The 17,486-nt window shown below is 39.2% G+C and overlaps 1 protein-coding gene across 1 annotated transcript; it reads left to right on the top strand.

Annotated features, from left to right (window-relative positions):
- The first annotated feature begins 5,916 nt into the window (after positions 1-5,916).
- On the top strand, positions 5,917-17,331 carry LOC113229556 (lipase member H-like). Its single transcript, XM_026463197.1, has 8 exons — positions 5,917-6,032; positions 10,665-10,839; positions 12,146-12,294; positions 12,398-12,472; positions 13,369-13,518; positions 13,847-14,039; positions 14,178-14,318; positions 17,224-17,331. The coding sequence occupies exons 1-8, from the start codon at positions 5,978-5,980 to the stop codon at positions 17,276-17,278; spliced, it is 993 nt and encodes a 330-aa protein (XP_026318982.1). The 5' UTR covers positions 5,917-5,977; the 3' UTR covers positions 17,279-17,331.
- Positions 17,332-17,486: the final 155 nt, after the last annotated feature.

The following is a 17,486-nucleotide window of genomic DNA, read 5'->3' as shown; positions in this document are numbered from 1 at the left end:
GTCTAGTCCCTTATTAAATCGTGCAATTCCCTTCGTGATATATCCTGTCGAACATCGATAAGCAGGCAACTTTACGGCAGTGTTCATGGCTCTGCAGCTTCACCTCTACTAATTCCGATTCACCTATAAGCCTCTTGGCATGCTTTTCAACATAATCCAAGGTGGCCATTGGTACTGTGGGAGCGCAGCCGTGGTTTTAGCGTTGTGAGAGGTACCTACTTTTCAATAATAAACAAGGAATAATTTCGTAATTAAAGATTTACTGAGAGCGTTCAATTTGAAAATTTGTCTAGAACTCTCTCGATGTTCATTTGACAACAACCTTCTATTCTTTATACAATTTTAATTATAAATTAGTACAATCCTAACCAATCTGTGCTACAATACTTAGCAAAACCATCCCATAGGTGGCAGTATACTACACACACGACCGGACTTGAGCTTGATACAGCCGATTCCCCTGTCTCGCCTGTAACCGCTGTCTGTAACGCCTCATCTTGGAAAGGATGTCGAGCGTCCTGCCTGGCTTGCTCTTCTTACTTGTCTTATTATAGGTACTATGGTAATAGCCCAACTTAAAATTATAAGGAATTTTCATTATTCTTTCGACATCACCAAACGCTCTTAGGGTCGTATTCCAGAACTCTACTCAATGCTCAAGTCAGGATTGCACTGGAAATACGACCGTAATGGCAAGGACTTGAGTATGATTTTCAGTGCTCACTGCAATACTCGAGTCCTGACTTGAGTATTGAGTAGAGTTCTAGAATACGACCCTACATTAGGGTCGTATTTCCAGTGCTTGAAATCATACTCAAGTCTGCTCAAATCCTGGCTTGAGCATTGAGTAGAGTTCTATAATACGACCCTTAAACCTTGAAACGTGGGTTTATTTGAATCCATCAGTATTTCTAAAAAGCTTTAAAAAAGCTGACACATAACAGCGAACTATGAAAAGTTTTCTTCACTTCAAACCCATATATTATAATGTGCATGTTTTTCGTAATAGTTAGTCTTTAAAAGTTTGTGGTACATCAGTTTTTTTTGTTTTGAGGACCCTATCTTGGCAATTAACTAGCCAAATTGAATAATAAATAAATTATCCGTTTATTTAGTCGTCAAGGGCAGCGGGCCCACTCAGCGGAGTACCTAAACAAAATGGGGAGTTAAAACCAAAAACAATCTAAAAATTTATTACCAAAATTCACAAAATGGTTATCGTCATAATGACATCACTTCACTCGCACCACGCAGCACTAGTCGCCTCCATTCTATGTAGGTTTTTTTTTTTATAAATGGTAAGCGACACGCCTATCCATAAGAACTACAATGCCATTCTGTGCTTTAAATCGCAAAGATATTATGGGCACTGCCACTACGCCCGTCACCCTGAGACATAAGTTGACAAGTCCCATGTACCTGTAATTTCACCAGCACCCTTCTAAACCGGAACGCAGTAATGCTCATATTACCTACTGCTTGGCGGCAGAAATAGGTAAGGAGGCAGTACTTCCCTGGACGAACTTTTTAACAAGGAGCTCTATTGCTGCTTAAAAAGGTAAAGTAAATCCTCCATAATATTGACTGTATTGGTAATAATAGGGGTTTAAATATGAAATTGCCGATTTATTTTACTGGCCACTTTAAATTAAAATTAAACCTGTATGGTGTCCGATTTCAGAGTGAAACGTTTTTCACACGAAAAGTAAAACATGCTTAACTTAAAAAACATGATATTTGATTGTTCGACTTTCAATTGTTTTTACATTCAGCTTTTAACGTGAAGACAGATACAGCGAAAATCTGAGTACCTAATTTTCGAATACGAATTTCCACATGGAGTTAACGTAGCAGAAACTGTCAATGCTGTATTTGGAGAGGATACGGCATACGCAAATACGGCAATACGGCAAATTACGACTTGAAGAAAGAACCACGAGGAAGACCAGTCACAAATGTAAATAACGTTGAATTGAAGGTAATGATGAAAGCCGATCCGTATCAAACTACCACGAAACGTCATGGTTTAATGTTAGCATACCCACAATATGACATATGGCGTTTGAATAATGACGACGGAACTCGCAGCAAAACAGCTTCACCGTTATTGCTCTATGATAACGCAACACCTCACACTGCTTGAGAAACAGTTTTACTACTACAAGACCTGCAGATATAAATTATCCATCATCCTACATATTCGTCGGACCTCGCCCCTACCGACTACCATTTTTTCCCGCAATTTGATTTTTTTTGTATGGAAATAAAATTCCCAGGAAGCAGTACAAAAATCCCTTCACACTGCTGTGGAGTCCAGGTCTCCAGAGTTCTATCGCAAAGGTTTAAATGACCTTCCGATTACATGGCAGAAATGTATAGACAACAGGGGAAAAAACTTTGATTAAACAAATATATTTAATCTTAAAAAAAATTATTTTAATTTTTCAGTGCGAAACGGCAATTTCATACTTTAACCCCTAATATTTGATATGTGGGAAAATACACCTGAATTTACCATTTAAAGAGACTTCAGGAGCACTACAGAAACACAAATAAGATTTAAAAAGTTCTTCTCTTACTTTTCTCATAATCAAGGTAACCCACAAAAAATTTTCAAAATGTTCGTGGGTTATCTTGATAATAATAAATTATCTTGATAAATGATAGCCGTGTGGTGCCAGCCTAGAATAGCACCACCCCCGTTCTAATTATGTGAGTGGCGTAAAAGGCAACTAAAGGAAAATTGCCAGAAAAAGACGCAGCAGCGTCTTCTATCCATCTTGGCCGGAACTGCGGTTTTTTTTTATTACCCGAGGGAATCTGCTTACAGATACCCCGGCCCTGCGGGGGCAGAGCCGGGGTTATGTGGGACTGAACTGAACCCTGAAAGGGAGCAATCCGACCGCACGAAACCCCCGGGGTGTTCCTCCACTCCGCTGCAGGTAGAGGCACGGGTACACTATCGCTCGTCCGCGCCTCCACCAGCGGCTGGCCGCGCCCAGCGCAGCCCACCCCGAGAGGGGAGATACAACGGTCCCCCAACTCCAAATGTAAGGCTCGCCGAACACCAGACGAGCCTTCCATCTCGGGCCCCTCCATGCTGCGCAGCGAACTCCCCCGAGTCCACTACCCAGGGGCCACGGGGCCAGGACAACATCCCCTCAACTGTGAAGTTCAGAGTATGCTCGCCCAGCCCCCGCGGATCTGTTGGTAGGCTCCGCCGCAACACCCTACGCGCATCCATATGGACTCTCTGTAGAGAGTCTGGGAGCGCCAACCGCACGGGCCAATCGCCTAAATTCGGCCGCGGAGGAAAGGACGAGCGGCAACGACACACCGACACCTCACTTCCCCCGCGGCCCCAACGCCACTGCATCTGCACCCTAAGCGGTGCAGCCCCTCCAGGGTCGCGGAGGATAGGACGAGCGGCAACGACACACCGACATGTGTCTTCCCCCGCGACCCGCCTCACCGCATGCGTCCGCGCGGACGCTCTCCTCGGGCCAACCTAGGTCCATCGGCCGGCTCGTGAGTTCCTCTTAGCTTCACCGTGAGATGAAATCGACCATGGCTACTAGAGCCCCCGAGCCACGACAAGGCGGGAACCCATTCGGGGTTGCAGAACTGCGTGCGCCAACCTGCCAAGCGTGGCGATTATGGCAACCCCCACCCTACAGTACACACACCAAAGAATTGGCCCCTAGTCCCCGGCAGTCCTGCTCTTCCTAGGCACGGTAGCGGCTTTGACAATAGGGCATGGGGTGCGAAGAATCCCCGGGAGAGACCCGGCTACCATCAACGACGACGACTGGACCTGCCAACCTACAACACGCGCACATTGAGGACCGACGCAAAGCTCACAGAATTGAAAGAAGCTATTAGTAAATTACGCTGGGATATCATTGGGCTATCTGAAGTCCGAAGAGAGGAGGAGAACTGGATAATCCTTAACTCTGGCAACTTACTGTACTACCGGGAAGGCCACCAACAGTCCCTTGGCGGTGTCGGGTTTATCGTCCACAAGTCCCTTGTTAACAACATGATTTCCATCGGAAGTGTGTCGACCAGGGTGGCATACCTGATACTCAGAATATCAAAACGATATTCGTTAATGTCATTCAGGCTTATGCTCCGACCTCGACACACCCAGATGACGAAGTGGAGGCTATGTATGAGGAGATCTCAAAAGCCATGCATAGCTACAAAACCAACTACACGGTTGTAATGGAGGACTTCAATGCAAAGTTGGGAAAGCGTTGCGGTGAAGAGCTGAGAGTAGGGCAATTTGGAGTTGGTCAACGGAACGCCAGAGGCCGGATGTTGGTTGATTTCATCGACACTCAGGCTTGAAAGATCTCGACAAAGTCTACGCTCCGACCAATACCTGCACAACTCCAAAACCCCGAGAGCTTTCAACTCGAACTCAAAACCGCTTCGAAGCTCTCGAAAACAGCATAGATGTGAACGAGCTAAACAACATGGTGGTGGATATTGTCCGTACGGTTGGGTCCAAGTTTTTCAAAACCCACCGTATCAGAATGAAGAAACTCCGACAAAACACTCCAACTCATGGAATAGAGACATGAAATGAGGCTACAGAACTCAGAGGATGCAAGTTAGACGCCTATAGTCGGAGACATTATTAACTTTATTACAATAAATACAGAATATTTTATTTTCGAGACGTACACACAGGTCAGTTGTTGGCGCTTTACTATTTCGGCTTTCTAAGTTAGTGATTTCTGTGCAAACGAGAGTTGATATTTAAAAGTGATATATTTTCCTGATGGGTTGCCGGGGATTGATGGCCTTATTTCGTCTCTATTTCTGGTTATATACTCGATGGGTAGCGACAACATTTATAATATGACGTCTGTTTAATTATAATTATTTGTGTTAGAATATCAGATAATAACCGATTAACAAAATATAATCTGTTTAATTATATATCACAGGTTTACTTTACCGATATCTTGAACAATCAAGATTACTCACATAATAATCTACGTACAGTCGACACAAGTATATTTGGCACTTCAAAATAATATGTTTTTAATTCAGCGGCAAGAGCTCATTTAAACATTTTTGAATCTCAATTTTTACTACTTCCGACTTGACTTCAATTTTGAACCACAATACTTAATCGTAACTTCCGTTATTCGAAAGATATTACGGCAATTAAAGACGTAGAAACGTAGTTCAAATATATACGAGTATTTGTATGTTGGAGATATCAAAATATTTACTTTCGATGATAGCTGATAAGTATACTGAAAGAATATTACTAATTACAGGTTTCTTACCACCACGCTATGAGGTCTTTTTATTTTCCTGATATTTCATCCCGTGATCATGGAGCGTGTAACCATTCCGAAATATCGGGAAAATAAAAAACCATAGTAAGAATCCCGTAATTAGTGATAATCATTTAATGAATAACTACGAAAGCCGAGCGGTTACACACGTCTACTTTTACACACGCGCGCGATTTTAAGCAACGGTGCAAGCGCGCGTCTGCATTGATATAAACGCGCGATAGCATGCTACACTTGAGATTTGTAGGATGCAATCGTGCGTTTGTGTCGATGCAATCGCGCGTTTGCATCGCTGCTAAAAGGTGCCGTGTTTAACCACTCTTAAAACCTAGACAGCTATACTGGCCTTATTAGGAAACCTTATCCTAAGTACCCGTTTACAGGTTACAGTGTGAGGAAGCTGGAGACATTTTACCAGCAACAAAGTTTATTAACAGCAAAATATAATAATACACCCGGAACAATGACTCCTCTCTTTGTCTCCATAGCCATACAAAACGATTATCTAAATTTGATCACTACCAATCGCTATCAAAACCGTTCCATCATACGATTATGATGGAACGCTTTTATTTAAGGGAAATTGATATCAGATTTAGATGGCACTACCTATATAAACGTAAAAGATTACTTAATTTATTCATAATACCTTTTATTTAAACATGGCGGCGGGCCTCAAATGGTGTTCATTGATTTTGCTAGTAGCAGCTGTTGCAGGTAAACTTCTTTTACTACCTACTTATTAAGATCATTTTTTATAGTTACGCATTTCCGTAAAATTATAATTAACTATTGCTATGACGATTACAAATCTGTAGCTGAGATAAAGAACCTTAAGTGCCAAATAGTAATTATAACTGCAGAGCGTTTTAAAGGTAATGAGGCTCTTAATAAGACATTTAAAATCAGCCTTAAGCTAAAAAAAGCGTTAAATAAAAAACAAACGACGATAGGACTTAATGTCTTTCACCATTGCGTAATTTTTAGCAATCTTTGTAAAAACATCTACATTCCAAAGAACTTAAGGTCCTTTACCTATCACCTACAGCAATAGATACAAACCTGCACAATCCAAAATTACGTTTAATTTTTTTTTTTACTTATTGTTATGTGTTATTGAGAAAGATATTTTATTTACTTATTTTATATAGTCAGCCATGTTCATGAAACGTGTAAACATCCCGAAACGTTGGTTTGTTCGAAAATCTAATATAGGTGTATATAGGATTCAGAGCCGAAAAAATAATTTCATTTCTTATGTGCAACAATCGCGAATACCCGAGATCTCTCTCTAAATTAATACGACTAAAATAAGAACAGGCGGACAAAATTTGACACAGATCCGACGTCGACGAGTGCCCAATTGTCCGGGGCAGCGAGTGGCACGGTGTGTCGTTAAAACGCTGGGCATTTTGGAAATTTTGGGATAAATATGAATTAAGTAACTAATAGGGCTTCAGTTGAAAACCAAAATTTAGCAGGTTCTCTATAGCACTTAAAGATAAAATATATCCTTATAAAAGTTAGGTATGAATACAAAGTTGATATTTTATTCTTTAATAATTCGCTTTAGTTTTAGGCTGTTTTTTTATATCGATCCCTAGTACGAAAAGTATCATATTTTATGTAGAAATTGCCAAGTTCACAGGGGAGCGTTTTAAAGTTTTTAATTCACTGAAATGAGCATGTCAATTTATTTATATACAATTTATTTTAGCATTTCTATGCTAAAGTCCGTAAATTCAAAACTTTAAAACGCTCCCCTATAAACTTGTCAATTTCGACATACGATACTTTACGTAGAAGGGGTCGATATGATCTGATAAAGTACATCCCATTCTGTTACACGTTAGCACATCCTTCAGGCAAATATCCTTAGGTATATCGTATATTTTTTAAAGACTATTATTTAATAATAAAGACCTAAACCATTTGTTCTAGCAAAAAAGTTATTCCTGATTCGCCTCCTGTGACTCGCCTTAAGCAGAAGGCTAGAATAAGTTAATGAATTATTGTATCTGGGTAGTCTATTGTCAAGAGATTGTACCTGTGAAGGTGATATTGAACGGAGAATGAAAGTCGGAAGTAAAATTAATGGAGATCTGTATGCCTTTATGGGCAGCCAGAATGTATCGAGAAAGGGATGATGTACGGTACTGCATTTATGAAGAGACTATGCGAGTAGTGGAGGTCAAATCAGGAGCATGACGAGTTGAGTTAGGTACATGGTCTTTTCCTAAGTGGTAAAAAATGTTTAATTATAGAGCCATTTTTTATCACCAAATGTTTCCTTAGATTCCTTCTATCTGGTTATTATACAAATTACCTGTCCACTATTTCCCTCCTCCTTTTTTAAGATAGTAATTACCTAATAAACTTAATTTTGAGGTTATTAATATTTAGAAGTTTTAAAACTAATAGAACGCTACCGTTTCTTTTAAACATTGTAAAGAAAACCGTTATGCTAGGCAGTATTACAAACCACACTTATTTGTTTGATATTTATTAGCACAGTTAGAGTTGTGGCTTCAGAGGATGAAAAAAAATAAAGGAAGTTATGGTTGGGTACGCGTGCGCTTCAAGGAGTGATGTAACTCGACGAATCAAAAATGTTTTCTTTGGGTGCGTGTACACTCTAAGAAATTCGACCTGTCTGCTACAGAAAAGATGAGAATGGTCGTGTACACGACAAGAACTTTGTCGGATCTAGCCACGAAAATGTGACGTCGTTTCTGTTACAGACGAGAAAATAATGAGTAGGTATGTACACGATATGAATGCTTTCGGACAAACGTGTCTAGGGTAAAATGTGCGGTGCCTGTTGCTGCTGTCGTTTTAGTACCGACTGTGGGAAGAAATATGTTGTTGTATATGTTGACTACAGAGCTACACCCGTCCACGCGCTGAAACGTTCGTTTACTGACAATGCACCTCACCCCGCCGCCATGTACTGTAGTCTAGGCTCTACTCTATGAGTAGAATCACTGGCTGAGTGAATATAGTTTTGTATTTAGAATGTGTTTGAAAAATGAAATAAGAAAGAATAGAACATCTTGAGATTTCGCAATGTAACCCGAACCAGAAAATATGTGAAAAAGTGCAATAGAGCAAGTTTTGAAGATTATCCCAGTTTAAATTTATAAAAGTACCTCTCGCTACGCCCCAGTTACAGTACACAGTTCGTGTGTAGAAACGACACGAATTCTTGCATAGACACGACGACTTTTCTTAGCGTGGACACTCGCCCTAATAAACGTTTCTTGCGAAAAGCCGTATCTGAATCTTAAAAAAAATTAGGGATGTAATACCAATTCACTCTCGCCTTTTTTAATGACCTCAACTTGACGGTAGCTATAAAGGCGTAAATATTCTAATTCATTGCTTCGGGAGGCGTGCCCACTGTGTAACAACGATATTTGAGTTATTTAAGCCCTTAAATAGCGTACCTAAGTAATCTGTGGCAATGGTGTCGTCATCTCTGAGGTCCCGGGTTCGATCTCCGGCCAGGTCAATGTTGAAAACTAACTTTTCTATATTATCTTGGGTCTGAGTGTTTGTGGTACCGTCGTCACAAGTGCTTAAGTTACCTACTTACTTTGAGATCAGTGCAACGTATGTGGTTTTGTCTAATATTTATTTATTTATTTACTCTCCATGGACTTTCGTACTGAATACGAAAAGTCACATACGAGCCCCGGAGCTTAAAAACGACTGATACGAACAGTTAGGTATGTGTACTTTTATTGGCGTAGGTACTATTAATTCCTTTCCACGTTTGCCTGTACTAATTTGGGTGCCAATGCCAACATTATTTTGATTCGCTGCGCTCACTTCTAACACATGGGTGTTGTGTTGAAGGCAGTGATCATTCATAGTATTCGCATCCTTTTCGTGTAATAAGGCCTCATCTGCTAAATTACAACTTTATAAGAAAAAAGTTCAAAATTTGGTACGTGGGTTCAAATGTTCTACGAACGAAATTAGTCGATTAGGTGAGTTATATTTTATATATACCTGCCTATTAGGTACCTGCCTAATTTGTTTCATTTAGGAGTTATTATTTTTTGCCTAAAGCATTTTTGACGTATAAACCGGAGAGCTAGCACTTAGAGGATGGAAAAAATAAAATAGTTTAGGACTAGCACGACAGGGCGCGACTTGCGCGAGATCGACATAACGTCGCCTTAGAGTGAAAACCTCGTATACGCGTTTTCACATACCGATTTCTGCTGAAGAAAATCTTATAAACTTCTTGCTCAAATATATTATTAAAGTAATATAGTTTCTGAAAGAGATATAATTTAACTAATTAAAATGCTGACTACAAACATTAGGTATTGCGTTTATTACATTTTACACACATTTTTATCTTTGTCCTGAAAAATTACATAGAAATCGCATACGAGGCATATCGCATATTCACTCTAAGACGACGTTATAGCACGATTCTATTATCGCATAGAAATCCCGCGTTTTATGTTGCTCTTGCGCAAGTCGCGCCCTGTCATACTAGCTCTACTAATCACATGTAGGTTTATTACAACAAGAGTACATTTTGTTGAAAATTGTAATAATTTCGCTTGCTACGGTTGCCATCGTTATTTTCGTGTCATAGGCGGAAACCATTACAACTTTATTATATAATTTTTTTTTAATGTTTAACTCGCTCCGCTTTAGCGCCGGTGCTAGCCATGTAACGAAATTCGGATGCAAATGGTACAATTATAAATGATTGCCTCAATTTTTGCACATGCTTAGTCTATTTGAATAAAGTTCTGGATGACGGGGTACCTACAGAACTGCGGTCCGCGGACCTATGCCTCAGTGACAATATTTTCGCAAACACATTAGAGATATCTAGTAGTTTGTATTTATTGATATTTAAATTTTGAAGTTTATGTTGCACTTGGAATTAAATTATTTTTTCGGATTTTAATCTTGTATAATATATTTGTTTTTCAAACAATCCAACGTTTCTAGCTATTTATGGGTCCCATAGTTACTGGATAATGGGCAGGCCGAGATGGTAAAATCACCAGATATAATATCAGTAAAAACCACCCTACTCTAAACTTTATATATTTAAATATTATATACTTTATATATTATTAATTTAAACTTTTTTTTATATTTTTACTTTACCACAAACTTCCGTTCATGTTGTTCTATTTTACTTATTGCTTTTGAAAACTGTGTTAAAACGTACAATCAATAGATAGATACGATCACCATTAAATATATATAAATAAAACAGGCCGTTGATCCTGACCTAAATAATAGTTATAAGTGTTTACCTACACTTCTCTGTTCACCTATAGACCACAACTATATTCAGTCCCTTTCTCTTAGCTGTGCCAGCACCAGATCCAGTGCTCTTCAAAAAGAACGATGGATTGAGATTCCAATACTATGACGACGGTGAAGGCAATCTTCACCTTGTAGACCAATGGTTCAAGGTCAGCGATGCTAAAGAAGCCATAATGTACAACGCCGACACACGGAATGTTTACCATCTTTTTACCAGGTATGTGGCCAACCAAAGTCTACTTTTTTTGAAAAAAAAATATAACACGTTTTAACAGGCTATTATAGAGCTATGCGAGTTGTGTTATACCTACGCAATGGAGAGATATAACAAGTAAGTGCTTAATCAAAATGGATGTCGAATCGTCTTCGTCGATAAGCTTTGTTATCGATCACTATGAAGATAGATATTACATTAAACGTACGGGATCTAAACCTACTGATATCATTGCATAAAAATCAATATGTACAAAAAATCAAAAAGGTACATGTATCGCATGTGTTTCGTAAACATGTAATGTAGCATACAACACAGGGCTCCTTAGGACTCAGCCGAAGCTGAAACGCAACGACTGAAAATCAACGCCTGTCCTTTCCTCTTTTGCGCCACTATACACTTACTAATTTAAAATTACTCAGCCACTTGTTGTTTATGTAGTCTTAAGTATTAGATTTAAGTGTGTATAGTGAATAAACGTTTACTCGAAACGTACCAAAACTCAAGTTAACGTTTTGTTTGATTTGACAACATAGTAGATTATTAACTTGGTTTCTGTTTTATTGCGCAGTAAGTATTTAGAAAAGAGTAGCTATACCCCTGAAACTTTACATTTGTGATTTTAACTGTGGTACCTATTTACATAGCCGCCTATTTAAATAGCCACATAGTGATATTTACAGAATCTCGCAAATGTACACATTTCTAGGTTCTTGTTGTCAATTTATAGGATTTTGGTTGAAATATACTTACTATTGATTTGAAATATAATGTTCCTTTTTGGCTTTAAATAAAGAGAAATCCTAAAAATAGGTACCTACCTACGTTTCCGTAACGGTATGCAAATTTCAACTTTTCGTTGTCCTGGCCACAAAGAAAGTTTTTGCAGGGAAACAAAGTTTTTCATGTTTTTATGTTAGAAAATAATATCGGAAAACCCAGAAACAAAAATCGTGGTACGTGTTGCTACCTAAAGACAAAAAAAATTATAATAACGCACACTCCTAGCCCCGCACTAAGGAAACCTTGTGTCGCAGGTGCCAGGGACACACACATAGAACACCTTACACACAAACTCACGAGAGAAATAAATGTAGACCATACAAATATTTCTCCCGGCCCGGGAATGGAACCCGAAACCTAACCGCATGGTAACCGTTCGGCCACTGAGGCAAAGTATAGATATCTTATTTTTTTCCATCCTCTAAGAGATATTTACACACTTAATTCTAGGTGTCAAAGGAGAAACAATTAGGTATATTTGTGACATCATTACTTTATTACTTCAATATGACATCCCTCATTTCAGACAAAACCCCAGCCAGAGTCAACCTATGTTGCTGGGCCAAAGCACTCTCCTTGCAAACTCGAACTTCAGTCCTGGACGCCGTACAGTCTTTCTCGTCCACGGTTTTACTCAATCTGCGACTTCTAATGTCAATGCCGTTCTCGTACCAGGTTCGTTCAATGTTTTCAACTCTGAATATGGTGCCACACATGTTACACCGTTACGCATGTACTGTACATGTTTTAGTAACTTTAACAAGGTGAATGATTTCAGCTTTCCTTGAGGGCGAAGACGTGAACGTGTTTGTCCTGGACTGGAACGCAGTCGCCACTAACGCTGGTGAAGCTGGTGAGTATACAAATGCGATAATATAAGTATAATAATTTTTAGTCAATTTTTTAGACCGTTACTTTCGTTAATTTATCAATATTGATTTGTATTCTGTAGTTGTGCCAATAAAATAAATACCTAAGTCTTTAGTAGTAATAGACCTCCTTGTGAAAGAGTTCTTACCTATTTCTACCGCCAAGCGGTAATATGATTTCGATGGTTACGAGTGTCGGTGAAATTACAGGCACATACGACTTGTCAATTATGTCTCAGGGTGACGGGCGCAGTGGCAGTACCCCTCAGATCTTTGCGATTTAAAGCTCTGAGTGGCACTGCAACTGGTATGGACAGGCGTGTCGCTGGCCTGTTCGTCACATTACATAGTATCATAAAAAATCTGTAGATGTGCCTACCTTATTAAATAAATAAATATACCTACATACTTACGTTTTATACCTAAGATGGTTAAAAACTATTTATCTACAGTGGAAAAAATATCTGGGTGAACCTTTATATTTTCAAAAGTCCATGGTTTTTGTACGCCTATGCCATATAAAAAAATATGAAATTTTGAAAACTATACCTATATTGGTAATAAAACTAATACCCATCTTAGTTGGACAGTGAGCGTTTAGAAAACTACGTCGAGTATTTTCGTCACCCATACCGCAAAGTTAAAAACAAAGGTTTTCAATCAGTGCGTACTAGCCACCCGTTAGACCGGGCGAAATGGCGCGAATTAAGAGATTATGTCGAACAGTGGACTACGATAGGCTCAGGATGATAATGAAATCTAATACAGCTAAGGCTTCTAAGCCAACGTACTTGATAAACGAGCAGCTTTAAAATAATAGAGTATAAGATGACTGCACAAGAACACAATTTTCTAAAAATGTACCTAAATAATCTTCTAGGTGAGAGCATGGCTCGCGCTATCGACTGGATCGTCGGTGAAACCGGTACCAATATTGCTAACTTCCACCTCGTTGGCTTCAGTCTTGGTGCACATATGGCGGGTGTTGCTGGCAGAAATGTTCAGAGTGGACGTATCCCATATCTCACCGGTGAGGAATGATGTTTGATGTTTTATTTATGATGAGAACTTTTACTTTCTTCTCATCTCATCAACATCGAAATTATCTAATAAAACTTCAATTAGAATTGAACTATACATTCACGTGGATATTATTTTTGGATTAATAATATCTAAGTACAATCAGCTACCGATACATACTGCTACTTGTTGTTTTTTTCTTGTTAACTGCAAATTTGAACACAGCTCTATGAAAAGTAAAGATATATTATGTAAATGTACACGATAGAAAATCCTAAGAATGTTGTAAAACTCCAGCAGTGGCTTACCTCATATTACGTACCTATTCCATTTTCCAGGTTTGGACCCTGGAGCGGGCATGGAAGACAGTGGCCACATTTTGAGCCCCGACGCCGCCATTTACACTGAGGCTATCCACACGAACGCTGACATCATGGGACATGGCGGTCTTCTAGCTCATTCTGACTTCTACCCTAACGGTGGAGACTACCAGCCCGGTTGTGGAGTTAACTTCGTTTGCAACCACTACAGGTACATTAATGTCTCAAAAAACTTTTTTACTACAAGAACCAACAAAATGCGGAGGTCGCCTAATAAAGTGGTCGTTTGTATATAACATTTTTATAAATATTTGTATACAATTGTGATTTAATACGTTTGAATTTGCAGGAGTTTCTTCTTCTTTGCGGAGACTCTGACCACCACTACCGGTTTCCTCTCGCGACGTTGCCAAACCGTTGTACAGGCCAGAACCGGCCTTTGCCCCATTCAGACCACTATTCGCATGGGAGGACTGATGCCGAAGACTGGGTAAGAAAAACTTTTAGACTATTTTCTAGGCAAACAAACTATAGCGGGCTTTACACAGACACTTTATCGCGCGTTATACAGCAATCGCGCGATTGCGCGATTGAGCGCGCGTGTAAAGACGGAAGGAAAAGATTGCGCTCATCTGCCAGATGCCAGTTTCTCGCGGTCTATCTTGCGCTATTAGCCCTTACACGGACGCTTTTTCTGGTGTAAGAAAAACAAACACAAGCAATCGCGCGCGACAGAACGTTAGCTTAAAAAATTTTAAACAGGTAATCGCCCACGATTGCGCGTGCAAGCTTTCCCGCGCACAATCCCGATCACGCGCGATAGAGTGTCTGTGTAAAGGGGGCTAATAAATGCTTAAGATGAAATTGACGACCTCGGTGGCCCTACGGTTTACACTGTGGGCTATGGATACGGAGATCCCCGATTCGATTCCCTTAGGACCAATTTGGGGAATTAACTTCCTAAATTGGTTCTGGTCTAGGTGTTCTGGGATGTGCCCCAGACTGAATTCCGTTGCTCAGGTACTTATAATACAGGGAATTTCCAAGTTTGAGACCAGCCAATTGGTATGGTTGTCAGGCACATTATTAAATAAAATCACACCTTAATTACATAAGTAACTTTGCAAGTCGTAACGTTGATTCCTGCTATCCATAGCATAATTCTTTCGGCCTATATTGCATTTGTTTCCAGTTTTCTTTAATTAAAACTCACTGAGTAGGTACCTACATATCCAGAAATAGAGACCAAATAAGGGCCATCCATACCTGGCAAGTCATCAGGCAAATGAGCCTTAGGTATATCAATTTTAAATATCAACTCTCGTTTGCACTGACATCACAAATTAGAAAGCTGAAATAGTACAGGGCCAACTACTGACTACTACTAAATATTCTACATTTATTGTAATAAAAACAATATATACAACGGGGGAAATTCCATTCGGTGGTGTGGGAAAAACAGCAAAACATCTAATTACAAAACAAACTGAATCACATTTGATCGGCAATGAATATGTAATTTTTCAAATTTCGTCCATTATAGCAAAGCTCAAGTTAAATTTTTTTTAACGCACACACTCAACATTGCCCCGCACTAGGGAAAACCTGTGTTGCGGGTGCCATGGACACACACATAGACAACCACAAATTACACCCAACTCACGAGAGAAATAAATGTAGGACATACAAATATTTTTCCCAACCCGGGAATCGAACCTGGGACCTCTGCGTGGCAGTCCGGCCGTGATATAATAGGGGTTAAAGTATGAAATTGCCGATTTGTACTGAAAATCTAAATTGTTTATTTTTTAAATTTTTAACAAATTTATTTAATCAAAATAGTAGCCATTATAACACAAAATAGGCGCCTTGACGTCGAGTTGCGGACACTAGCCCGTTACACCAAGTAGTTGCCATTATTATCTATACATTGCTGCCATCTAATGGGAAGGTTATTAATGCCTTTGCGATAGAACTCCGACGATCTAGACTGCACAAACTGTGTGAAAGCATTTTGTACTGCCTCCTGGGAAGAAAACTTCTTGTCACGTAGATAATTGTCCAAATCACGAAAAAAATGGTAGTCCGTTGGAGCAAGGTCTGGTGAATACGGAGGATGACGAATGGTTTCTAACTGCAGTTCCTGAAGGGTCAAAATGGTTTCTCGTGCTGTGTGAGGTCTCGCGTTGTCGTGGAGCAATAATGGTGAAGATCGATTCATGAGTCGGGGCTGTTTTACTGCTAGTTTTGTCAACATGGTTCGGAGTTCGGCACAATAGACATCTGCCGTTATTGCTTGACCAGATCGGAGAAAACTATAGTGAATAACACCATGCTGAGACCACCAAACAGTTACCATTACCTTTTTATTGGTAAGTTTTGCTTTAGGACACTTGTGACATTTGACCTGGGGTCAGCCATTGCATTTTTCTTTTCCGGTTATCATAAAGAATCCACTTTTCATCACATGTTACAATTCGATCCAATATTCCTTCATTTCTGTACCGGTTCAACAAGGCAACACAAGTTTCAACACGCGTTTCTTTCTGCAGATCAGTCAAATCATGAGGCACCCATTTTTCGTATTTTTTTATTTTATTGATTTGACGCAAGTGAGTCAATATTGTGGGTAAGGTAACGTTAAACCATGCCGCTAATTCCTGGGTAGTTTGACTAGGATCGGCTTCCACTATCTCTCTTAATTCATCGTTATTCACCTGTGTGGGCGGTCTTCCTCGTGGCTCGTTCTTTAAGTCGAAATTTCCATCACGAAAGCGTTTAAACCAAAATCGCACGGTGCGTTCATTAGTAGACCCCTCTCCAAACGCAGCATTGATATTGCGGGCTGTTTCTGCCGCGTTAGTTCCGCGTCGGAACTCGTATTCAAAAATCACTCGAATTTTCGCAGTATCCATCTTTCTTGTCTAAATTGAATAACAAAAACAATTGAAAGTCGATATTCAAATGTTTCAAATTTAAAAAAAAAAATCACAGAAACCATTTGAAAAAAGTTTCATTCGAAAACCTCAAACCATGAAGATTCTATGAAAATTCAAAGAACCTATTGCAATAAAACGGCAATTTCATACTTGAACCCCTAATATAATGATAACCTATATATGTATAATATAAATATATATGATGATAACCGTTCGGCCACGGAGGCAGTTACTGGTCGATTTGAAGTGAAACAATTGACGACAACCCGTCAATTGTTTCGAATTCGGGCTAGCCAATCGGAGCGTAGTTGTCACCGTAATGATTTGGCAGAATATTTTCCAAACAAATTAAATGACATTTCATCTCTATTTCTGGTTATATACTCGATGTTAAAACTTGTAGGTAGCTAATTAAATTCTCGTAATTGACTATACTTAATTAATATTATTTTCCAGCACATCTGGTATCTTCCACTTGACGACTAACGCCGAGCCTCCTTTCGGACAGTAAATTATGTTTTTACATTTATCTGTTCTTGAATAAATATAGTTTTGTATAATATATAATTGCGTATTTTTTACCACCACACCTAAAGATAAGCGGAAAAGCGACTAAATAACGTTATTGTAATTATGAAGAGCTTTCGTAAAACAAACACAATTACTTCCATGGCGATTATTAATAATTTGCCACATTTTTTTTTTTGTAATGATGAATC

This window comes from Hyposmocoma kahamanoa, unplaced genomic scaffold (genome assembly GCF_003589595.1).
Source record: "Hyposmocoma kahamanoa isolate Upper Pololo Valley unplaced genomic scaffold, ASM358959v1 62, whole genome shotgun sequence".
In the NCBI taxonomy this organism is placed as follows: Eukaryota; Metazoa; Arthropoda; class Insecta; order Lepidoptera; family Cosmopterigidae; genus Hyposmocoma; species Hyposmocoma kahamanoa.
The sequence above is the reverse complement of the archived record's forward strand: the minus strand, read 5'-3'. Positions and strand labels throughout refer to the sequence as shown.

What these genes read in the sequence shown, in the direction of transcription:
- LOC113229556 (XM_026463197.1), top strand. Translation starts at nt 5,978, where the DNA reads ATGGCGGCGGGCCTCAAATGGTGTTCATTGATTTTGCTAGTAGCAGCT. An exon ending in CAATGCCGTTCTCGTACCAG is followed by an intron (nt 12,295 to 12,397) that starts GTTCGTTCAATG and finishes GAATGATTTCAG; the next exon opens with CTTTCCTTGAGGGCGAAGAC. An exon ending in ACGTATCCCATATCTCACCG is followed by an intron (nt 13,519 to 13,846) that starts GTGAGGAATGAT and finishes TCCATTTTCCAG; the next exon opens with GTTTGGACCCTGGAGCGGGC.